The 25,518-nt window shown below is 39.8% G+C and overlaps 2 protein-coding genes across 2 annotated transcripts; one reads left to right on the forward strand and one right to left on the reverse strand.

Moving 5' to 3' along the window:
- Window positions 1-1,599: 1,599 nt before the first annotated feature.
- Window positions 1,600-6,329, forward strand: LOC139658203 (solute carrier family 25 member 45). Its single transcript, XM_071536275.1, has 7 exons — window positions 1,600-1,727; window positions 2,482-2,538; window positions 2,639-2,682; window positions 2,772-2,843; window positions 2,962-3,150; window positions 3,374-3,608; window positions 5,821-6,329. The coding sequence occupies exons 2-7, from the start codon at window positions 2,502-2,504 to the stop codon at window positions 6,102-6,104; spliced, it is 861 nt and encodes a 286-aa protein (XP_071392376.1). The 5' UTR covers window positions 1,600-1,727; window positions 2,482-2,501; the 3' UTR covers window positions 6,105-6,329.
- Window positions 6,330-13,562: 7,233 nt separating this feature from the next.
- On the reverse strand, window positions 13,563-24,116 carry LOC139658228 (solute carrier family 35 member E2A-like). Its single transcript, XM_071536306.1, has 9 exons — window positions 23,848-24,116; window positions 22,209-22,661; window positions 20,668-20,803; window positions 17,723-17,850; window positions 15,990-16,110; window positions 15,839-15,892; window positions 15,568-15,640; window positions 14,977-15,122; window positions 13,563-13,836 (listed from the first exon to the last, which is right to left on the reverse strand). The coding sequence occupies exons 2-9, from the start codon at window positions 22,483-22,485 to the stop codon at window positions 13,611-13,613; spliced, it is 1,161 nt and encodes a 386-aa protein (XP_071392407.1). The 5' UTR covers window positions 22,486-22,661; window positions 23,848-24,116; the 3' UTR covers window positions 13,563-13,610.
- Between the last annotated feature and the right edge of the window lie 1,402 nt (window positions 24,117-25,518).

Below are 25,518 nucleotides of genomic sequence, written 5' to 3' on the forward strand. Positions count from 1 at the left end.
CCAATCTTTGACACGCCGTATGACCAAGGAGAGTTTATCATCTGATATCTAACGTTAGTCAGCTAGAGTTTGCCAGAATAAGAACGGAAGTCAGGCGATTTGGCCTTCAAATAAAATCGTAACATTATACTCACTCTTGGAAAAACTACCTTAGTTTTAGGGCGTACTCAATTACAAAAATACAATACAAAATATGGAGTAAAACAAAGATATGTTTTACAAAGTGTCCTCACAGCAGCCATATAGGCCCATGCAAGCTGTCATATAGGCCTACAGGGAAATATATGAAACTCTCCAGCGCCAGATGTGTAACTTGCACCCTTCCAGGTTGTCTGGTTTAAGTTAGGTGTTTGAAAATGTATGGACTTAAACAGCTTAACATATAATGGCAATCACAGGGCATTGCGATGGGAGCTTACGCTGACTTGACACTAACTGGGGCTCTCCTTCCATAGCCTTTAGGAACAACTGTGCCACTAACGTAGATTCAAATGGACTTGAATCAAATAGTAGACACCCTTTCAAGATCTCTGGTATATGTATTGTGTTTGCAAATTTATTTGTGCATTTTTGTATATGGTCTATATCAGTGGTTCTCAAACTTTTTCATATCAAGGACCCCTAATTTAGTCCACATTAGGGCCACGGACCCCCATTTGATGAGATTTTTTCTCTCTGACCCAAATCTGAGAATATTTTTTATTTTTTATTGTCAGATAGAATTCCATGACTATCCTACTGTAGGTAGAGAGATAACAGTGAAACTATGATCAAAATAGTCATTCTAAAATGGCAAAATAATGAAGTTTAACAATTCATCAATTTGCTGGGGACCCCCTGGAATGCCCTCAAGGACCCCTGGTGGTCGCAGACCCCATGTTGAGAACCACTGGTCTATATGGCAGAGCGTTTATATGCCGTAAAAATGATATTTTGGGGGGAAAAGGCAACAGTTGTATTTTCTTTTGCTACATATTCCTCCTTAAATACATAGTTTTCACTTTATTTCTTCAGTATTACTCAAAAACAGTGAAACATATTCATATATAGTCACTACACACTCATCCTCTTCCTCACTTGGCTGTTTTTGGCGTCCCAAGATATTTAACACCCTTAACTACCAAACAATTTGACGATGCATTTACAACCCATTTACAAACACAGGCACAATGCACTTATTAAAATTAGAAAAGATAAAAATATACTCTTAGGGGGGTTGACAAGAAAAAATTCTTACTGGCAACCCTTCATTACATACAAGAATCTATTAATGCTGGCTGAGTGAAAAGAGAGGCTGAGTGAAAATTCACCAGTAATAGCACAAACTTTGATATTGTGCATAAGACATGCAGGTGCACAGTACCTCCATAATGTTTTTTTATTTAAAATCTTTTATTTAATAATTCTCAGTCCCTGGTATTAGAGTCTGTGGGGAAGGTTGAGGATGGGAGGGTGACATGTTCTGTTGACTTAAAATCTGTAAAAAAATTATTTTAAAAACCTTGCAATATGTTTGTTAAGGTGACTTTTATTTTGAAAAACACAGCCCAGTCAAACGGGGAATGTTAATTTTTGCCCTGGCTGGCTTGACACTGGACAGAGAAGCTGAGAACTGAGGTGAAAAAAAAAAAACAGTAACAAAGACTTTCCACTGTGCAGAATAACAGCTGATATTTCTCATGTTCTCATATTTCCATGTTCTAGCGATGAGTTGACACTTCAAAAAGGTAGGCCAGTGTTTCTAACTTCAACTTCTTTTTTGCATATAGATATACCAGCTATTACTGTTCATCACATACTGACATAAATGCACTCTAAGCAGTTGATAACGATTCAGAAAATACCAACCAGATGAAAGAATTGGTTTTGTAATATGATAGATTTCACTCGAATTCAGACACATTTTGAAAGTAACCCTGGAAGGAACTGCAGAATTCAAGCAGAGCAATCCTTGACCTCTTTCTTGCAACAGTATAGATCTGATAAACCCTTTTGAACAGTTTCTACACCTTGTACCTCCACAATGCTACCGGTTACAATTGGTCTCAATCCCATCTAATGTTTGGTTCAGAGAGCTTGTCTTGGAGTTGCATGGCTCTAAATGAAGCTCTCCGTGCTTCTGAACCACACTGAGATCAGAAGAAAGGGAATGGCACTTGCAATGTGTACTATAGGTTTTGCCAGCAGCAGACATCAGCCTGTCTTCACAATACTTTAATGGTTAAAGGTTAAAGGTTTCATGAAATAGGATAAAGACTTTTTCAGTTAGTACTTTTGCATTATTGGCAAATCTGCCAGGATTACGCCCTTCCCATTATCGTGATTTTCATGTCAACCCATACTTTAAGTCATATATTAACTGCCCTTGGCTGTATGACCAGAATGCTAGGTAGGTTTATAGCAGTTGTAAACTTTCACAATATGCTGAGCGGCCTCATTAACTTCTCACATAAGTCAAAATACCCTGATCTGTCTTTGCAGGCTGTGAAACATTGCAAGCCATGCCTTTTTTGGAATTCATAGCTGGAAGCATTTCAGGTACTATATGAACAATATTTGTGTTTGTGATAGAACATGGAGATTGATTAGATATTTGGATGTATCTAGAGCATTCATATTTCCTTGTTTGTTACTGTAGGTGCAGTGGGATTGGCTGTCGGACATCCAATAGACACTGTGAAGGTTGCATGGCACAATGAAACCCATAATTTACACCAAGGCATAAAATGAGCTTTTTCTTATATCTCATATATGATATATTTCATCTGTAGGTGCGCCTGCAGGCCCAGTCTATATACAAAGGGATATTCCACTGTGTGGCAAAAACATACTCTCATGAAGGGGTAGGTTTCAGTGGATTAATGTCAACCACATATCACAGCAAGAATAACATCAACCCCCACTAAAAATACACTATAATTTGTGCTAATTTATCCGTTCCTGATCTTTCTGCTGTATCAGGTGCATGGATTCTTCAAGGGCATGGCGTTTCCCGTCCTGACGACAGGCATCACCAACTCTGTCGTCTTCGGTTCCTACAGCAATGCTTTAGATTACCTCACTCAGTCTCAGCGAAGTGAACGCAGCCAAGGCAAGCCTGCGTCTGCTGTACAAGTCTTCACCGCTGGCTGCTTCTCAGGCCTGGTACAGGTAAGAACATCTGTCGTATAGCGGGTTGGTTTCACCCAGAATTTTTTTAGCATGGGTGACCCCAATTAGCCTAGGTAAGACCATCCTGATCACGTGACCTCACATTCTGTTTCGCTCCACGGATCAGTCTGGACTTCTAGCCGCCCACATCGATTTTCATGTTATGATCAAATTCATAACATGAATTTGATGAAAGGTCGTTCACGTCAGGCTTTTCTTTCAGGTGTTTGTCACTGCACCCATCGACCTGGTGAAGGTGCGTCTGCAGGGTCAGACCAACACTGACCGATACCGCGGACCCATTCACTGTGTTTCCGTCATCCTCGGGCAGGAGGGACCCAGGGGTCTGTTCAGAGGAGGGCTGGCACTCGCCCTGAGGGACGTACCCTGCTATGGACTCTACTTTTTGCCTTATGAGGTTACTTGTAAGGCTCTGACTGAGAGTGGCAAACAGCCAGGTGTGTATAAGAGAGCATGTCTGTTCATTTCGTTTGTTAATAAATGTAGTATACTGTATAGCAGCGGTTCTCAACGTGGGGTCCGGGGACCACCAGGGGTCCTTGAGGGGGTTCCAGGGGGTCCCCAGCAAATTGATGAATTGTTAAACTTCACCATTATTTCATTTACAAGAAGTTAACACAATTAGAGAATGTAGAAAAATGACTATTTTGATCATAGTTTCAAACTAACAAAAAAAATATTCACATTTGGGTCCGAGAGACAAAATCTCATCAAATGGGGGTCCATGGCTCAAATGTGAACTAAATTAGGGTCCTTGATATGAAAAAGGTTGAGAACCTCTGCTGTATAGTATACAAAGCTGCTAACCAAGTAGCTTTTTTTTTTACACAGTTTTGCACTGCTACATGGTACTTTTCAGTAGAGTTCAATTGATATGGGTTTTTGAAGACTGACACCGGTTGGTGTGAAGCTGCCAATAGCCAATATTTGCAGCATCCAGCATCTAATATCTTTAAATCTGACCATTTTCATGCCAAAAAATGACATAGTAAGGCAACTTCCTAACAGACACAACAGTATAGCAATTCACATGAAAATAGGTAAAAAAAAAAAGGTATTTTATTAAAATGTATTGCTCCAATTGCTCACAGTTGCTTATAAGTCTGCACACTGAAAATAATGGCTAAATGTTCTACCTAAAAAATCCCATGTCAACCCTATGTAGGCCTAGCTTATATGTTCAAACCCCTAGTAGAATTATAGAAAGGCACAATAGGATTATTGGCGCAGAAAAAAATTGGCCTGATTTTGCAGAAAGCTTTCAGTAGGAACAACATGGTAACTCTTTAACAAGTGACAGAAGCTAACTTAGGTGCCACAATAATAATCCTGTTTGACATGAATCGTGGACACTATTTACATTTTGCACAATGGGTTTTTGAAATGGTTTTAGCTATAGCTTGCTATAGCTGATTTTAAAATACTTTTACTCGTTTTTAAAGCACTTCATGGTCTCACATGCTTACAGTATATGAACCAGTTCGGCCCCTCAGGTCCTCTGGCACGAGTCTGTTAGCTGGTCCAAAGTACAGGACTAAAACTTGAGGTGAGGCAGCTTTTATGCTCCGAGCCGCTGGAACAGTCTGCCTGTGGATCTGAGAGCAGCTGGAAGTGTTGAAATCTTTAAACGTAAACTTAAAACCTAGCTCTTCAGCCTGGCTTTTGATTAAGAATGGTTTATAGACTTTATTTACTTTATTTTATTCACTTATTTTATTGTTTTATGTGGTAAAATTTTATTCTATTTTATTTTATCTGTTATTTTATTAATATTATATGCTGTATTTTTGCTTTTAAATCTATTTTTATTGTATTGCATTGTCATAATTTTTTTATTTTTGCATTGGTCTCAAATTGTTTTTACGGTCTACATGTGTTCTGTCTAATTGTCCACTTGTCAGTCATCTGTGAAGCACTTTGAACTGCACTAACCTGTATGAAAGGTGCTATATAAATAAAGTTTGATTGATTGATTGATAGCAAGCTAAAGACTGCATTGTGTCGCATGGACATGGCTTTGCCAGTTTGCTTGCAGCTGAGTGACAATTTCCAACTAAAAATATGAGTGAGGTCTGGATCTCATTGTCTTCATATAGGGCTAGGGCTTTTCCATCTATTGTATGTTTTACACTGTCCCTTTCCACTGTATGTGAGGTCCTGTTATCCTGTAATGTGTGTCAGAATGTACTGTGAAACTAAGTTGTCAGTATTACCCTGTGCCGCTCTCACACAAACAAATCCCAGTACATTTATTGTGCTTGATGATTACAGTAATTCTGACCCATTGATGTCAGTATTAAAGCACTAGGCAACTTCACACATTGGTGGCCCAAGATGGCAGTGAGGTAGCTGTCTGTGATGCTTTATACTACAATAAGCTTTATGTATTGTTTTTGGCCGTTAGTGGAGATATGGGATGGGAATCTCCAAACATCAGACATATAGGTCAAATGCTTCGGCTTTGGAATAGACTTGTGAAGATGTCTGATCAGAGACCAGAATTTAATTTAGGAAATAGGATGAGTCTTTGGTGTCTCAATAAGTGGCTGATACAGGTGTATTTTCACATAACAGTCCTGCCTAATGCAGCTTTCACCAAATTATGCAGTAAATGCATTTTCCTTAGTCCATATTATTTTCTTTTCACAGGCACATTTGCAATATTGATGGCGGGCGGCGTGGCGGGCGTAGTGACCTGGGCCTTCGCCACGCCCATGGATGTGGTGAAAGCTCGGCTCCAGATGTCGGGGGCCGGGGGCCGGGAGTATACAGGGGTCCTCCACTGCATGAGAGTGAGTGTTAGAGAGGAGGGCATGAGGGTCTTCTTTAAAGGCCTCCTATTGAACAGCCTGAGGGCCTTCCCCGTCAACGCGGTCACCTTCCTCAGCTACGAGAGCCTGATGAGGACTTTCTGTCCACCGCCGGCAGGATGACTTCAAGCTGTGACAGTTTATGGTTACACTCCTTGCCATAGAAAATTATGTAAAAACCTTACAGTGCTATGGAGATTTGCATTTTACATTTACACTATATGTAAGTACATTGGACATTCTGAAGTAAGTCTCTGTCCCAACTGATAATTTAATAACTGGTCAAAATGTAATGAAATGCCCTTCTAAATGGACTGACTCAGAAATTTACTTTTTTGACTCATTTAGAGGGACATTTTATCACATTTTGGCAAGTTATTACTTTATCTGGTGGTTATTACCTCATCAGTTGCTACAGTCTGTGTTAAAGATGCAATTTGTGGAGTTTTGAAATATCTCCAGATATAGTAAAACATGTCATCCTAGATCCTAGGTCTTATTTTTGTTTCTTTTTCTATTAAGCACTTTGTATATCGTGTTGTGATACAGTGCTATATAAATAAAGTTAGTACTATTATTATTGTTATTGTTAGCATCATTGTCTAATATTGTCTATATAATCTATCCATGATGATCAGCAGGCATCCAGCTAGTGTCAAGCTAGACAACAAAGCCAAACACTGAAGGTACTGCTTTAAAACTCCAACTCCAATCAAATTTTATCGTTATTCTATTATTGTATTATTGTACTACAATGTATTGCTATTAATTGTTATCAGGTCTTAAACGTGCAAAACTCAAATCTTATCTTTGTTTGATTTTGATTACAACTTTTGATGCTGTACCTGCAGTCTCAGTCATGCAACGGCCTGGGTCTCCCTGACTTGAGGAGCAGGCATCTGGGGCCGGTTGCACAAAACACCTTAAGTTTTCTCCTTAAGCATGACACTTAAGGCTTAATTTCTCCTTAGCTGAGGGACTTATATAAGGATGTTGCACAGACTCCCTTAAAAGGTTTCCTTAGTTAAGGAAAAACGTTAAGGCATTTACTGCATTGAAAGAGATTTTACAGCGGTAAAATTCTACAGTTTCCATGCTCCACGCTTGTGATACCTGTTATCGTCTCACCTGTTATCGTCTCACAAAGTTGGCCTATAGATAGTAAAAAAATGGCAGAAGAAAAGAAGACAAGAACACCAAATTGGTCAGAGGAGGAAAAGATTATACTTCTGGAGGAATACAATAAAAGAAAGCACATACTAAAAAGTAAATTTGATCCGCAAATAACAGCAAACAGAAAACAATGAATGTGGGAGGAAATTGCAATGAAAATTAATTCAAGAAGTCTGGTGAAGAGGTCCATCCAAGAGGTCCAAAAAAACAAACGACAACTCGGCCATGTTGCGGTTAAGATAGAGTCAGAGGTACCTCAAGTTTTTTTCCTTACTTTGGTTGCTAAGGTCTTTTGTACAACGGTTTAACTAACTTTAAGGGACTCCTTAAGTATAAGACCAAGATAAGGAGAAAACCTTAAATACTTAAGTAAACATTTTAAGGAAACCTTAAGGAGAAGACTTAAGGGTGTTTTGTGAAACCGATTTTATTTTAAGGAAACATTAACTTGGACTTTAAGGAAAATCCTAACTTGTGTTTTGTGCAACCGGCCCCTGGGCTTTACCTGACAGAAATGCAGGCCTGTAGATGTTGTATGGCACACAGTCATCTACCAGAAAACCTCTGTCCAGCATGATTGCCATTGGGGGTTTTAACAGAGACACGATGCCTGATTGTCGCAAGATCTATTTGTCGCTAACAGAGCCAGCGTACAACTGAGAAATAACTGTGACAGCACCGTGTGGAGCCATCCCAATCAGCCTTTTCAGGGTGCATTGTGACTTGTATCTGGAGAATACTTCACTTTGCAGCAGTGGTGAGGACGGGGTCTGGCACTTCAACTCTGTGCAGTCGAGGATGACTGTCGTGTCTGCGTACTCCTTGAATTCTGCTGGTAGAGTTTCCCAGATTCTTTTCGCACGGTATCCAGATCCTCACTGAGCCCCGGACAACATAAAGAAAGTTGCTCCATGACAGAATGATCTGGCTGACTGTTGACTGGTGGATTCCAAATCTGTCAGCCAGATCCCTCTGCTTTGACCCAAGTGCAAGGTAGTTGAGGAATAAGAACAACTCATCCATGGGCTGCAGGGAGCGAGTCTGCTGGAGAACAAAAAACATTACTTGAATGAGGCTGAAGCGTCAGAGGTGTGACCAAGTCGACTTTACTCGTACCCAAGTCAGTCTCAGGTCTAGAGGCACAATTCTCAAGTCTAAATGTAGATTATCAAGGCAAGGCCAAGTCAAGTCTGTGTCATTAATATCAAGTCTGCTCCCTGCTTTATGCCCGACCAGACGCTTTCTACTTTGCTCCTTGCCTGCTTATCTATTTTTGGCAATATTTTCCTGTTTTTCCTGCTGCACTGCTCAAACTATGAGTGGGGGTTCCTGTTAACGACTATTTCTACAGGATTAAAGTGATCAGAAGTCGTGAGTTTCAGTCAGGTTTCAGAGGCAACCACAGCACAGAAACTGCTTTCACCAAAACAGTCAGTGTTTTGAGACTTAGCACTAATGCCAACAGGGTCTCAGTTCTGGTTCTTTTGGACTTGAGTGCAGCATTTGACACCATCGACCACAATATTCTCGTAGATCGTCTCCAGAACTGGGTTGGTCTCTCTGAATGTGTCCTAAACTGGTTCAGAACTTACTTATTACAAGGAGGAAATTTTTCATCTGTCTTGGGGATCATGTATCAGAGAAACATGATCTAACTTCTGGTGTTGCACAGGGAAGCTGTCTTGGTCCCCTGCTTTTCTCACTATACATGCTTCCATTAGGTGATATTATCAGAGAACATAATGTCAGTTTCTATAGCTATGCTGATGATACACAACTATACATTTCTGTAGAGCCAAATCATGCAGATGCCTTAAGCTCCCTCTCTACTTGTCTATTGGCTATCAGTGATTGGATGAGTACAAAGAAGATAAGACAGAAATCCTTTTGGTCGGCCCCAAAGCCAAAAGGGAAGAACTCTCCACAAGACTTGGGAACCTGAATGCCTGGATCAAACCAGAAGTAACAAGCCTAGGTGTTATCTTAGATTCTGATCCAAGTTTTAATTCCCATATAAACAAGGTGACCAGAACAGCATTCTTTCATCTCAATATTGCCAATGTGCGGCCCTTCCTGACCCAGAAAGATGCTGAAAAGCTAACTCACGCATTTGTTACAAGTAGACTGGACTACTGCAATGCCCTTTTTACCGGCCTCCCTAAGAAGTCTATTGAAAGGCTTCAACTTATCCAAAACTCTGCAGCTAGACTTTTAACAAAAGCAAGAGCATATCACTCCGGTTTTAGCTACATTGCACTGGCTCCCAGTGTCCTTTAGAATTGATTTTAAAGTTCTTTTACTTGTATACAAAGCTCTTAATGGCTTAGGACCGGCCCACATTACAGAATCCCTGCTGTTCTACATTCCATCAAGACCCTCAGGCCTTCTACTGCTGGTTTGTTAGAAGTACAAAACCCCACTCAAAAGAAGATTGGGGATGCAGCCTTTTTTAACTATGCTCCTAAACTGTGGAACACCCTGCCAAAGAATATTAGAGAGGCGGGCTCTGTAAGCATCTTCAAACGACTGCTAAAAACACATTTTAAAGTTGTATATAATTTCATTTTCAGCTTAGCTTTTTAATTAGCCTTCATTTTAAATGTTTAAATTGATTGTTTTCTTTTATCTTTCTATTTTACTTGATTTTATTCTTTTAATGCAATGCATTTTGCTTGTTCTTTTATATAAATTTTATATTTTTATCTGTCTTCTATTGATGTAAAGCACTTTGAGCTGCATGTTGTGTATGAAAGGTGTTATACAAATAAAGGTTATTAATTTAATATCTTAAAGAAAGCTAAATATCTAAGCCTTTTCAATGCAATATGGTTTTAATAGGATAAAAACTGGTAAGAGCATCACAAGTTTGATTTCTATAATCAGTTTCAGCTTCAATAAATTCAATTAGATAAACATTCAGAAAACAGAATTTAAATTCAGTCGTCTGGTGGAACAAATCTCATCATTTACACAAACAAGATCTTTTGTCAAGAAACCTTTTCAAGTCATCAAAGTACAAGTCAAAGTCCCAATTCACCAGAACCCAAGCCAAGTCTCTCTCTTCATGCATCAAATCAAGTCTCAAGCAATTAAAACTATGACTCGTGACTTGAGTCCCCACCAACATCAACTTCAGCACTACGACTCATTCTCACTCGCTACGACTTATTCTTTGTGAGTGAGCAGGGTTTCCATTTCAATATACAGCACATAACAGGGACGTGCGGTATTGTTGTGTTTTTGTATTCATTTGCACAGTGCCCTGCAAAAGTATTACATTAGATTGTCTGTAATGGTTCTGATGGTTTATATTTTCTCTGGAACCTCAAGAACTGGATTCTAATGTCATTCGTAAATGAACCATATGTCTTATACTGTGCTTAAGTATTATGATGGAGAGTCCATCCTACACCCTAAAATCTCACTAGGTCCCACTAATGGACCTGGTCTCAGCTTTGTTAGCAAGCACCCCCTAGCGGTTGGTAGACAGAATGCATTGTCATAATTAAATAAATTTAGTCTAGTCTTGTTTATTTATATAGCCCTTTATCACAAGCATGTCTCAAAGGGCTTTTACATTGCATCATATACAGTACATGTCATATACATACTACATCATATATATACAGTACATACTACATACACATCTCCACATGCCTGTTCAGTAATCCATCCATGTTTACTAGTCATGGCTTTTTTATGTAAAAGCGAGGTTAACTTGGCCAAACAAAACGTTTCAATCATGAGATTTTTTTTACTTTAACCCCATACAATTTAATAAAAGGCAAACAATATAAGGTAAATAAACAGCAAACCTACTGTATATCTTAGACTGACCCTGTCAAAAACACATGGAAATTATTGACCAGTGGAGGGCAGCAGAGACCAGGGGATGTTACCACTTGGATAGTTAACATTTTCTGACAATGTATTAAATATTAAATTGGCTAACACACACACAACTGTAATATAACATAAGACCACTGTGTCAATGCTGCTGACTGTTCTTCTCAAATTGTGCTATTCAACACAAAAGACTGCACCCATACAATGTAAAAATGCAGGTAAAAATGAAGACATAAATGGGTGTGCTGAGGAGAATATATTTTATTTTGCCATCAAAACAATACTGTACAGTGTCCATTGAACATCATTACATCCTTTTACAGCAGCCATTCAATATGATTACATCTCTGTATGGTATCCACTGAATATTATTACATCTTTGATGAACATATTCCCAAAAATATACAGTTCAAAGCCGCTCACTGCTAGTTCAAAATGACCATTTCCCACATTTTATGATGCATGATGAGAATAAACCGAATAACGCCCTTCGCATTTTGTAATGAATCTGCCTCTAGAAGCAGCATTCTCTAGGCTTGTTAATATGGGAAATTCATGTAAAATTAACAGGTATATACATAGTGCACCAATGTTAACTCATAGCCCACAGGTTTGTTTTTTTCTTAAAAAAAGTGATCAAGCCTTGAAGCACAACAGATAATAAATTCTCAAATAATGAGAGGGAATGGCCATCCAGGATGAATTCCATTAGGCAGAAGCACCTGCTTTTTATCTGCTCTTTGTATGTGCCCTTTGTGGTGAAATTCAAAATAGATGCCATCAAAATAATAGTCTTAGTGAAACAAACAAAAGCCTCAGGAGGCACAAAACCTATGGTAAAGTGCCACGAGTAAAGCATTACAAGAATGTTTACAAAATCAAATCCACGTAACAGCCTCAAATTAACGATGACTGACATGATTTGACCTGATCAGTCAGAAAAGGCAACCTCAAGAAATGGCATTCGAGGTGAGCCTGGATGCAAAGACACGAGGAATGTACTCAAGAAACAACATTAAACATTAGGTTCAGCAAGGGAAACAGAGGTATGTTAGACCAGTGGTTCTCAAACCTTTTCAAGTCAAGGACCCCTAAACTGACACAAATTAGACCACGGACCCCCATTTGATAAGGTTTTGTCCCAGGGTCCCCCATCTGATAAGATTTTTGCTTTTAGATGTTTTATTACAGAAAGTGTATGAAACCCATGACCAAAATAGTCATACATTCTGTCATTGTGTTACTTATGGATGGAATTATAGTGAAAATAAATTATTCCTCTTTTTGCTGGGGACCCCCTGGAACTCCCTCAAGGACCCCTGGGGGTCCCCGGACCCCACTGTGAACCACTGTGTTACACTATTGGCACCATGCAGTGAGGTCCATTCAGCACAACAGTCAGTGTGCCACTGATTGTTTGCCATGGCAGTAAGACATGATGTGGGATGCTTCACATTCACCGCAGAAGCTGTAATAAGTCTTTAGAAATTTTTAGAAAATAAGGAAAAATATTGGCAAATCTCCAGTTTATAACACATACATGAGCAGTCACGCATGTTCTTTGTTTGAAAAGAGCAACTGCCGCTAAATCGCTCACTAACATCACTGTTGCACAGCTGTCACAAATGCTGTCAAATTACAAGAAAACCTAAAATAAAGTGACAAAGACTGAACTTGTACTAAAGATTGTGCCATCTGTTATGAAGTGCTTGTTTAGGCATTATGGAGGCGTTACAAACAGCAGTTCATGTAAGGTGTTATGAACCGTTCTGTGCACAAAAATAAAGCTTTAAAAAAAAAAAAACTACGAAAAAACACAAACTGAAGGTGGATAAACCACCATAAAAGAAAAAGAACAAATTAGTGATAGAGCATGTGCATTCCCAGAATGCAGTATGTGGCATTCAAATATTTCGCACATTGCTTTAAAAAAAAATGTGTGTGTCAAAATGTCAGTCTAAGCTTTGGCTGGGCAAGCTTCAAAAACAGGCATATTCACATCCACTGTTCAAATAAAATAACACCATCACAAAAAAACTAGAATCTGAATGCTTTACAGATAGTCACCATCACATACATTCGCTTGCTGTTGTTACCACAGATGAAAGAAAAACTGCTACAGTCTGAAATGCAGATATGAGAAAAAACCATTCTGAAGTCACTTCCCTTCAAAAACCTGAAAGAAACCCTGAGTTTCCTCTTAATGAACTTATGACAAGGGGATGGAATAAAAAAAAACAATGATCAAATGTCTCAAGGGATGAGAATAGGTAGTGATCCACAGGATTGGTCAAACAGATACTGACCCTTTACCAAGCCGATCCACAAAGGCAAGTTTAGGGCCTGGGTGTCATTGCTTATAGCAAAGTAGGCAATGACATCAAATGGAACCTGGGAGAAACCGATGTTTGGAACACTCTATTGGAGAAGCCAGAGGGAGGAAAATCGTTGAGTAGGGCCTCTTCAACTGCTTGCATGAAGAAGAAAAAAAAAAAAAAAAAGATCCAGTCATCCAGTCTGGATAGCCACAGGTAAGCCAGGAGATGAACGCCGACTCCCCTTGATCCCGTTTCAGTCAGTATTCCAGTCTTCCCGGCGTCGAAGCCCCCGCTACGACTGGGAGGCTTGGAAGTCTTGGTCCTGGAGCAGGGGTTTGTGGTCCTGCTCGGCGGCCATGGCCTGTAGGGCTTCCCTCTGGATCTGCCGGGCCTTGTTGTACAGGAAGACGCCGACGAACACGAGCGCGGTGCCGACGGCGCTGAGGACCGTGATGTGGTTACTGAACACGATGATGCTCAGCCAGACTGACAGGGCGTGCTTGACGGTGCTGGCAACACTGGGGGACAAGTTTAGGGGGGGGGGGGGTGTTTAATATTGAATTCATGTTGATTCCACGAAAAAACAAGCCCTATGTAACATTACCGTAGTGTATTTTCAAAGATACTTGCGAGGGACAACATGCAAAATATCATATCACTCACTCACTTGGAAAGAAGCTTGACTTGAACTTTGTGGATATGGGCAGCGTCATAACTCGGATAAAACAACCTGGTTAAGCTCATACTCTGATTATGAGAAACCTGGTTAAGATGTCTGGCTTACTCCCATATACTAGGGCTGGGCGATAATTCAATATTATCGTTTATCGTCTTTCAGTGGAATCATATCGTGATGATATGAAGATATTGTGATATTGTGACACACATTTCTGCTGTCTAAATCGATGATGACAAGCAAATTTTACATAAAAACTCTCATAAAATGAGGTATGGTAGGAATATTATTTGAATATTTCTGTTTTGTTTGACATCACACCTAACATTACCATTTGGTTCAATGAGATGAACATTAATTTGATTATTTAACATGATTTTGCATATATGAACCGTATCGTGATATATATTGATATCGAGAAAAATCCTTATGATTATCATGATATTGATTTCAACCATATCGCCCAGCCCTACCATATACTGGTTACTTATTACTTAAACTGATTACGTAGCCAGTAATTACCTGTTAGGTAACCATAATTACCTGTTAACATCAGATTATTTGTCAGGCTCATCGAGAAGATGGCATAGATTACTATTAGGGTCATCATTTCTTTACTATTGCTCAGTCAAACAGTGGGGGGTGGGGGGTATTCTGTTAAGTGGTGTATTTATGGTAATAGGGAGACTCAATCACAGGGTATATAAACAGAAGAAGACCTAAACCAGAGTATGGACATGGAAATGGAAATATAGTCCATGATATAATCAGGATGACACAAAAAATATAAGACAAAAGCTAGAAAACAGGTATTTTCAATCTGAAAAACCTTCAGCTACTACAGGCAGTGGACAGTGCCAGCTGGCACACAACCAGGGCATTGTTCATGAAGTAGCTAGGCTGGGTAACATACTGTCCACGGTGCCAGTAGAGATAAATCCCTTCGCTTTAAACAGCCAAACCCTTTGTCCCCGTCTCCTACCTGAAGGTAACGGGGGAAATTCGGCCCATGAGAGCGTAGGCGGTGACGCTTTGCAGGTGGAACAGCCCGCCGTCGAAAAGCAGCAACAGGACGATGTCTTGGCTGAAGATGAAGCTCCGGCCGCTCTTCCCGATCACAGGAATGTCCTGGGAATCCAAAGGAACACGGAAACTTCGCAAAACATCTTCAAAACCGGTGCTCCAACCTGGACCTTGGCCTTTACTACGATGCATCGTTGTGATTTTATGAATTAACTTTCTGCAGAAACATTTTGCATTTGCCTCCAATCTAGCAACTTTTTACCTATTTCTATTTCTCTTTTTCTTAACCTATTTCCTCTCTTATCAAGTTGACATTACTATTGCACAGTGTAACATATAAAGAAAATTAAACTACTTCAAATACATAGTAACTGAACTTGTCTTCTGATAACAACAGCAGTGTCACATTTGCCTTTTACAATTCAAATCATTTGCATAAATGACTATTGTGGTTGACAGTACAGTTGTGGCACTATAACATACAAATAAGTGTGTAACGTAATCACATTTATCCAACTGTGACAGAAATTCACGTTACACATCGACCTACCAAGAGGAACACCCAGGCAGGTATAAGCATGATGACTGCTGCTGCACTGGTGTAGAACTGCAGTTCTGGAGGGCTAAAAAAAAAAAAAAAAAAAAAAGGCATACAAAATTGCAGATTTTAAAAGAAATGTGTTAGATAATGCAAAAATTCAGTGCGTTTTACCGTTGACACTTAGACACATAGACTGTAGTAAAGTACTGGGCAAATGATGACGAGTCCCATTTGCATAAAACCTGGACTGAAAGACACAATTTAGCAGAAAAGCTTTTACCTGAATTTGTATGTGTCTCCACTTAGTAGTTTTTTGGAAAACACGTTCTGTAAACTGAGAAGAGAGATAAAAGGGACACCATAGTAAGTAAAGCATCGATCGCACTGCTGTGGACCTTGGGTGGAATGGCTGTGTTAGCGTGCTGCAGTACCAGTCCATGATGTTGGTGGAGAGGGCGGCGGAGAAGCCGAGCATGTTAAAGCTGATCTCAGTGGCGGTGCAGAGGGCCAGGCCGGCCATGACGGGGAACAGGGAGAGGTTCACCCAGAGTCCTGCGGGAGAGGAAACACACCCACACACACACACACACACACACTCAGACAATGTGTAATGTGAAAACAACACCTCTGACCTGAATTCCAATCCAAGCTTTCAATATGTTAGTACTGCGTTACATGCGATTCCAACAACAGAAAATCATTTTGATCCTTCATATAGGCCGAGTTCACATGAGGGGAAACTTTACCACACCATGCATGTTTATGAGAGCAATTAAGGTATATATCTTGAATCAGAACTCACTATATATACTGTATTTTTCTCTCATAGTTCCATACATTACCTACTGTGTGGAGGTATGGGGAAACACATACAAAACCAACACTAATCCAATTTTCATGCTACAGAAGAGAGCTATAAGAACTGTAAATCAATCGGATTATTATGAACCAACCAATGCACTTTTTACTAACTTACATGCATTTAAATTTTGTGATCTAGTTGATCTTAAAACTGCACAGAATGTACAAAGCACAAAATAATTTACTTCCTAACTGTTTTCAGAGGTTGTTTGAAATTAGAGAGAGCCAGTATGAACTTAGAAGAAGAGGTATGTTTAAAAAAACAAGGGTAAGGACAAATATAAAAAACAGATGTATATCTGTCAAAGGGGTAAACTTGTGGAATAGTTGTGACAACGAAATAAAAATGTGTAGTTCAATTTGCAAATTTAAAAAATGTTTAAAAATAAGGTGGTAAATAAATATAAAACTGAGGTATGATCATTATTGTGTATGAAACGTTTGGAACTTTTTTTGTTTTTGTTTGTTTATGTTTTTATTTTTACTTGTTTGGTTTTGTCTTAGAATGTCATGTAAAAAGGGCAGGCATGATAAGCTAAAGCTTCAGCCTACACCTTTTCGGTCAAATTTGTTTTTGTTTTCCATTTCATTTAATGACTTATTGTTATTTATGTATTTCTATGTATTTTGGAAAATTGTTAAAAAGGACCGAAATAAATTACTACTACTACTACTACTACTACTACGGTGAATATATGAGGATGTATGTATTGTAGGGCTGAACGATTTTGAAAAAATATCTAATTGCGATTATTTTGACTGATATTGCAATTGCGATATGATTTGCGATATTAGAGGGAATGATCATTTTTACATCATTATTCTCATTTTCATTGAAAAACGTATTAAAATGATTATGGTGTGATTTTTGCGGGGATCTGTACCAAACAAAGATGTTTTCTTAAGTCTGTAGAATATGATGTGTAGGCCAGGACATCTCTGCAGCACCACAATATTTACTTTAAAATGCTACTTTGACACATTTCACCTTTAACAAATATTGCGCCTCCTGCAATTTGAAAATTGCAGTAGGCCATATTGCGATTTCGATAAAATTTCGATTCATTGTTCAGCCCTAATGTATTGTGACATATCCAGCGGTATATCCAGAGTCTCTATCACATATGCAACCAATGCAGAACATGGAAAGCGGCATCAATGAAGACAACAAGAAGACCTGATCGGGAAGGAAAGCAGGAAAATACAAATTTCCTTTAGAAATGAATGGGAGTTAAGTGTCCCTAGAAACCCAGGTATCCGCCCCCCACCCCGATAGACGGATAAATATGCATATGTCCTCTACCTGTGTATTCCCCCAGGATCAGCCTGGACATGATGACAGTGAAGATGGGCGCTGAGCTCTTCACCGTCTCGGCGAAGGACACCGCCACGTTCTTCAGGCTTACCAGGCCCAGGACCACCGTGGTGAACCTGAAGAACGGGAGGAACTTTTGTTTATTTGTATCGCTTTTAGTAAACATCGGATGTAGTCCGGTCAGTGTCATCCACCTCTGATGTGATGGAGTCTGATTACATGTTTATTGTATTTCAGTCAGAACAACTGATATTGATATATTGTATATTTCATATTACTAAATGAAAATATAGTAAATAAAAAAATAGTAATGACATTATACAGCAGTATGAAATATGTGCAACATTATAAAAAATATTGCGACATATGCAATATATACACATGCGAGAGAGTATGGGAATATGAAAAAACGACAGATCCTCAAGGCAGATTATCAAGGCAGCAGTGTTTCGACTTGCTGAACTCCTCTAGAGGGGTGTGTGCTGAAAAGCAAAAATGTTGCCCAAGGTACAATGTAACCTTAAAAACCTGTGGTACTCCCTCTGAGGTGAAGTTTGCTTGTTCAACACAAACACAGGAATCTCAGCAAACAGCCGCTCAAAGGGACAAACTGAGGCCTTTGCGAGGCGTGACTAGGGAGTGTGTTCTTCACGGCTTCGATATGGATTTTTGAAAGCCGACACTGATTATACTCTATTGAGGCTGCCGAAGCTTATATTCAATGCCGAGGTTCAGTATCTTTTAAATTTGGCCATTTTCATTTCAAAATTTCAAAACAAGACTTAAGAGCCCAGCGACATTGAATTTTGTGGAAGCGTCCCTGCTGGGAATTGGACTCACATGTCCCCATTGCGAGTCTGCGGTCTAATTCTCTGCGGCACACTTTCACCCACGTGACCAAAAGTGGTGAACAGAGCAACTGACCGACATCGCGATCCTTAGAGCTTCTGCCGTATCAGTTACAATGATACAGTGTTCCCAGCCTCTGAAACAGTATTTAGACCACAGGACACCAAACCTCTGCGTTGAAACCCAGGATCATAATAATAATAGTGCTCATAACAATAGTAAAAAAACAACAACAACAACAACAAAAAAAACACATTCACGCACGATTGTGTGGAATCCAGTCAAAATGTTTTACTGGAATCAGTTCAGGTTAAGGTTTTCCCATACACACACCTGTTGAGGAGGAAATGGAAAAGTGGCTATACTTAGCAACATTCCTATATGCTCACTTGGTATGTCACCTTTGGCCCATTTTTACACCTTAAGTGCCCAAAACCCAAGAATACTGAATCTGCTTCACCATTATAAGATTCAACTCTAAAGTAACAGTCTGTGTGTTTCTCACAGAACTGGGAGCCTGGAATGTCCAAATGCCCAAATCTCATAGATAACATTGACGAAGTGGCCTTAAAGTGCTAGAACTATAATTATCATTGGTTGTTCGGTCTTGTTCATATGACCTTATACTTTTTGACCAATAGCTTTATTGTATTCTATCTCTATTAACATAATCATGAATATTCAACACTATAAAACTCAGTGTAATCACCCAGAGTTCCTTTACTCCCATCCTGCAGATTGAGTAAACCTGTCAAACTGAGTTTTGGTCCACACACCCTAATGTCAAGCCTTTTAAGCAACACCTTGTCAACACCGTGTTTAAATGTCCCTGTTTAGCCATGCAGACTGTTGCTCTGCTGGTGAAAGAGTCTTGCTGCTTTTGTTCACCCTCCGCCCTATCCAGCTCCACCTGCTTAGATCTGCTTCTATGTACTGTATGGGGGGGTTATGTACTCACTGACTAAAGTCTTAAAGGAATAGTTCACCCAAAAATGAAAATTCTGTCATCATCTACTCCCCCTCATGCCAAATGAAACACAGGTGAAATTTGTTAGTCCATATAACACACAGGGAGGCTGCAGCACAACTTGGTAGCAGCCTTCTCCAAAACAACTGAAGTCAATGGGGACCAGTTCTTTAGAGTTCCAAAACAAAAACAGCCAAACAATCACACTGTGAATAGAAAGACCTATACACCATTATTTGTCGCAAATCAGATTTTCACTAAATGATGGTGTAAATATACTGTAGGTCTTTTTGGAACTCTGAAGAACTGGTCCCCACTGACTTCAGTTGTTTTGGAGAAGGCTGCTATGGAGTTGTGCTGGCAGCCTCCCTGTGTGTTATATGGACAAACTTCACCTGTGTTTCAACTGGCATGAGGGTGGAGGAGATGATGACAGAATTTTCATTTTTGGGTGAACTATTCCTTTAAGTGCCCAAAACCCAAGAATACTGAATCTGCTTCACCATTAGAAGATTCAACTTTAAAAGGCCTTAAAGTGCCAGAACTATAATTATCATTGGTTGTTCGGTCTTGTTCATATGACCTTATACTTTTTGACCAATAGCTTTATTATGTTCTACCTCTATTAACATAATCATGAATATTCAACACTATAAACCTGTCAAACCGAGTTTTCGTCCACACACCCTAATGTCAAGCCTTTTAAGCAACAAGTCTTGCTGCTTTTGTTCACCCTCCGCCCCTATCCAGCTCCACCTGCTTAGATCTGCTTCTATGTACTGTATGGGGGGGGTTATGTACTCCCTGACTAAAGTCTTAAGCATGTGCAGCAGCGAGCCATAGAAGCAGATGTATCCCTCCAAAACCAAACTTACCACCACGTCATAACCATTTATAAAGTTGCTAATCGGACTGTCAGACCGATAGACGACGGGTTCCGAGATTGGCACCACTGTACCACAAGAAATAAGTTGATTAAAGCCCTCTGTGAATATGATCGATAACTTTCTAGCATGCGTGGCACTGTGAGAGTTCGCGAAAGTTCAGCTGATACTCGCCACAAACCTACTAAACTAGGTTGGAAACATCATCTCAGGTGAAGATGAAGACGACTCACCTCATGAGGCCGACAAACAGCATGATCATGACGAAGTTGGGGGGGTACTCGGCCCTGGACTTGTGTTGGTACAGGCAGCACGGCACGAACATCTTTACACAGCCTATGATGGTGGTGGAGAGCATTTGGATAGCACCTGGGGAATCCATGTAAAGCCAACAAAATCAGTCAGATAGAGTTCTTGTGCTCCGGTGGTGAAGCTTTATGTGTCTTTCCCCCATTCTTCCAGTGGTACACGGGGTAAAGACAGAAGCTACAGAGTATCCTGATGTACAGCAGGATTTTAAGATTTTACTGATCACTTAAGGCAAAAAAACAAAACAAAAAAAACTAGGTCTCTACTGGCCGTTCCAAAGTCTAGACAAAAAAACAACAGGTCCTTACTGGCTGTTCTAAAGTCTAGATAAAAAAAACAACAGGGCCTTACTGGCTGTTCTAAAGTCTAGATAAAAAAAACAACAGGGCCTTACTGGCTGTTCTAAAGTCTAGATAAAAAAAACAACAGGTCCTTACTGGCTGTTCTAAAGTCTAGATAAAAAAAAAACAACAGGTCCTTACTGGCTGTTCTAAAGTCTAGATAAAAAAAAACAACAGGTCCTTACTGGCTGTTCTAAAGTCTAGATAAAAAAAACAACAGGGCCTTACTGGCTGTTCTAAAGTCTAGATAAAAAAAACAACAGGGCCTTACTGGTTGTTCCAAAGTCTACATAAAAAACAAGGGGTTCCTATCGTCTGCTCAAAAGTGTAGATACAGAAAACGAGAGGATTATATCGGCTGTTCCGAAGTCTAGATTAAAAGATAGAGGCGACTGGTTCTCTGCCATCAGGACTTGTTGACTTTGGAACAACCTGCCTGAGGAGCTCAGGCTGCTGGGAATGGAAGGGAGCAGAGACACACTAATGTTTTTTCAGCAAGCACCCTCACATTTTCTTCAGAAAACGTACCTACTCACTATTATTATTATTAGAGTTGTTCCGATACCAGTATTGGAAATCAATATTGGAAATCAACTTTAAAGTAGTTTCACCCGGATAAAACGGCTGTTTTTCCGGATATCTATACTTATATACTAAATTTATACTGTTACTGTACTATTTAAAATTTGAAATGTCTTTTATTTTACTAAATTGTGGCTGCACTTTCACAGTTTTTTTTTAAAGGAATTGTTATTTATTCCTAGATTTATTTATTTATATTCTTTTTCAGTTATGACTGACTGTCAAACTAGATAATAAAGTCCTATAGCATTCATTCTCTTTATATATTTGTTCATGTTTTACAAAGGGTTTAACCTGAGCCAGGCCATACAACAATGATAGCAATCATATCACATCCATACAGGGTTAGTAGTATACAGCTGTTAAAAAATAATAACAACATATATATTTGTTTTTTAACGCACTGGTATCGGATCGGTACTCGGTATCGGCCGATACGCAAGTTCAGGTATCGGAATCGGTATCGGGAAGGAAAAAATCTCTACACCTACTCACTATTATTATTATTAGTAGTAGTAGAAGAGGTTATTCCTCCTCCTTACCCAGCATGCTGGGCTCCCCCTCCAGCAGCGACAGGATGTACTTGTTGAGGAACAGGGTGCAGAAGCTGAAGAAGTACCAGAGGCCCAGGTAGGCCAGGGAGCGCTGGTTCCACACCCCCGACTCGGCCTCGATCACCGTGGTCTCGGTGACGGTGATCTTCAGCACGTGTTCCCCCGGCAGGCTCTCGCTGCGGGCCAGCACCACCCGCTCCTGCCGGTTGCGGAACGGCGACAGGAGGCGCCACAGCGGGTGTCTCGCGGCCCCAGAGGCTGCCATCACGTCTGCTTCCTGAGGGGCCCCAGGGGCCCAACAGGAGCAAACTTAAGGAGGTGAGGGGCGGATGGGGGTTTTGATGATCAGTCCATCTTCCGGTGAGTCGGTCGGTCGGTCAGTCAATCTCTCAGGAGTGGCCTATCTGAAGCACCGGTGCTCCCTGTCCTCTGCTGCAGCAGCTGAAGAGCACAGAAATCAACTTCTGTTACGGTGAGGTATCACAGGTGAAAAGGAGAAAAAAACAATGCTTTCATCCTATCAGAATGAAATGTTAAGCATGAACACAAATACAAACACTGTATTCTGACTTTTATTTCTTTTGTTAGCATAGTCAAATTAGCTAATATTTATACCCCCCCCACATACACACACACAAAAAAATAAAGTTCTAAATAAAAGTTCTTTATTCGTTTTTTTGTTTTTTGTTTTTTTTACATGTCTGCACATCTATCATCACATCAGTTTTGGTGTATTTTATATTGTACATATTACATTCGTTTTGTCTCATTATGTTCCACTGTTGATATTTTGCTCACCATCATTATCGTGTAATTCATATTCTGAATCTGATGCCACCAGAACGCAACCCATCACATTCACTCTAGTATGAACCGAATGGGACAGTGAATCTACTTATTTAAACCTAGATTAGCACAGACACTTAGTTCTTTGCTCAATTAACTTTAACAAAAAAGGACAATTGCAAGGTGTACAGCAACACGTTATTGCAAGGTAACGCGTTACTAACTGTAGGAGAGTGTTTCTCGACAAACAGTACAGGCGTGTAACGTGCCACGACGTATTATGTCCAAACTAGCCTCGAGTGTCGTTTTCTCTATCCGAAGAGAAGCTTACGCCAAGCTCCACTCGACAACCTGGCAGATTATTATCTTATCTTGTTTATTGGTAAAGAGGCACACCTGGGAAAACATGACTTATAACCTGTGACGAATCGGTCACTTCTGGTAAATTCGGCATACGTTAAATCCACCAAGCAGCACTTTAAGTCAATTAAATCTCAACTTTTAGATGGGTTCATATTGCTCGCTACCGCCCTCCGCTGTGTCAATTCATTTGGTGGGATAACATCGTGGGATAACAGGTGACCCAATTCTAAAAGTTGACATTTTATTGAAAGGAGCGCTGTTTGGTGTATTGTATATATGCCGAATTCAAGAGCGGTTCCTTAGCATTCGTCAAAGGCCCTACGTATTCTTTGATGTGTGTACATTGCCCGATAAGCAAAGCATCATGAAACGGACAGATTTTTTAAACAGATTGCATGTGAATGTCGCGCAAGAAATTAAAGCATCGAGGTTACGTGCAGACTAAAAACGGCACAGTAGCTAGTTGAAAAGTCCTCACCTGCCTGCGTTGCTTCGCTTTGCAGCTTGGAAAGTAAAAAAAACACACACACTGAAATCCCCGTTGGTTAACAACACAGTAGCGTTATCAGCGGAGGAAGTGGCACATGAAGCTAACGTTAGCCACGGTTTGCAGCAGAGTAGGATGAAAAGGACTGGAAGCTGAAGCCCCAGTGACGCTAACGTTAGCCATATTCCACAACAGGAGATAAGATTAGTAAAACAAACATTTACCTAACTATTTAGGTCGCCACCTCACAAATATGTGCACTTGACTTTGAAACGTTGCTGCCCACTGAACTAGAAACCAGGAGGCATGCCCAGCGTCAAGCTACCCCAAATAAAAAAATACGATTCCGGTCATAACCTTCACAATAAAACCCTTAAGTAATTCATCACATTGCATACGCCTAAATGTCTAATATCTGCTGTGAAAATGACATTTTGCACAAAACATCAACTTAACAGCTGGAGTTCTAGTCCATTTTATTGTAACGATCCCCATAGTATTGTGATATATTACTTATTTTGAGTAAAAACATCATGCCAAATTTCCTTCACCCCAGGAGCGACAGATTTTATGCTCTTATTTTGAAGGCAAAATCGCCCTACTGTTGGTAACTCTCAGTGGCTTGACGCAGCCGCTGCCAAGCAACATGAAAAAATATATAATCCAATAAAAGAACCATTTCTGCTGCCTCTCTTCCACCAGCCTACTGTCCTCCTCCTCTGGGCCAATGGCCACAAATCATGGGAATCCCCACTATCACTCATCTTGTTCATAATATCTGCTTATAACACTCGGTGGCATCTGTATTGACCTCTGGGAAGAAACAAGATTCTTTAAAATTTGATTGTTAGGTATTCACTCCACTATGTAAAGTTGTTACATGTTGCATTTTAACATCAATAAATCATCAACACATTAATTGAGACATTACTATAATTACCATAATCTTCTTGTTGTTAGCAAATGCTAAGTGCAACAATCAGTCCGTAATCAACTATAAAAGAGAGCAAGTGAGAGAAAAAAAGACAAAGACTGCATAGAGGAAAGAATGAATGAGAACTGATTTGAGAACAGAATTGATTTCCGACGATGACCAGTTACTTTTTACAGTTTATACATTTTTCTTTTACATTGAGTTAACATGGCTTTGTATAGGCTATATTTGTATATGCTGGTTCAATAGAATGCACTTTTAATGGCAGAAGATCTTTCTTCCAGTGAGACTTCAAGCATAACTTGATTTGTTTACATACTGTTTACATACTAGCAGAGTTAGCCAGAACGCTAAAGTGATGAAGATTGAGATTTTGTTTTTATAAATTATGAACCTACAGGCCATAGCATAACAAGACTAAGAGTCTAACAGCTGTTGTTGTGATACAACAAGCAACATTTTTGGAGAAGATGACGAGGCAACTTGTCAGTCAACAGGAATTGAAGTCAGACTTGCAGCATAATACCATAGCATTAGAAGTTGCCATGTAGACAATGTGAGAGTGTTTATCCATCTACTTAGGCTGTGTAATCCTGCAATGTTGACCAAAATGTTACACAGTGTGCGTATCAAGGATATAAAAGTGCTGACACACCTGGCAGTTTTTTAGGGCAATGTAGGCTACACTCCCAATACCAACTGACCAAGTCAAAACACAGGATTAACAT

The sequence above is a fragment of the Centroberyx affinis genome, unplaced genomic scaffold, assembly GCF_046629955.1.
Source record: "Centroberyx affinis isolate AG114_WGS23_722 - 3 ecotype Tasmania unplaced genomic scaffold, CSIRO-AGI_Caff_v1 ptg000185l_1, whole genome shotgun sequence".
In the NCBI taxonomy this organism is placed as follows: domain Eukaryota; kingdom Metazoa; phylum Chordata; class Actinopteri; order Beryciformes; family Berycidae; genus Centroberyx; species Centroberyx affinis.

Excerpts from the sequence above, each read along its gene's own strand:
- LOC139658203 (XM_071536275.1), top strand. The coding sequence starts at position 2,502 with ATGCCTTTTTTGGAATTCATAGCTGGAAGCATTTCAG. Across the intron at positions 2,539-2,638 it reads CATAGCTGGAAGCATTTCAG|GTGCAGTGGGATTGGCTGTC; the intron begins GTACTATATGAA and ends TTGTTACTGTAG. Across the intron at positions 3,609-5,820 it reads TGAGAGTGGCAAACAGCCAG|GCACATTTGCAATATTGATG; the intron begins GTGTGTATAAGA and ends TTCTTTTCACAG.
- LOC139658228 (XM_071536306.1), bottom strand. The coding sequence starts at position 22,485 with ATGGCAGCCTCTGGGGCCGCGAGACACCCGCTGTGGCGCCTCCTGTCG. Across the intron at positions 16,111-17,722 it reads GATCCTGGGGGAATACACAG|GACTCTGGGTGAACCTCTCC; the intron begins GTAGAGGACATA and ends CCTCTCCCGCAG. Across the intron at positions 15,893-15,989 it reads TCCACCAACATCATGGACTG|TTTACAGAACGTGTTTTCCA; the intron begins GTACTGCAGCAC and ends CTCTCTTCTCAG.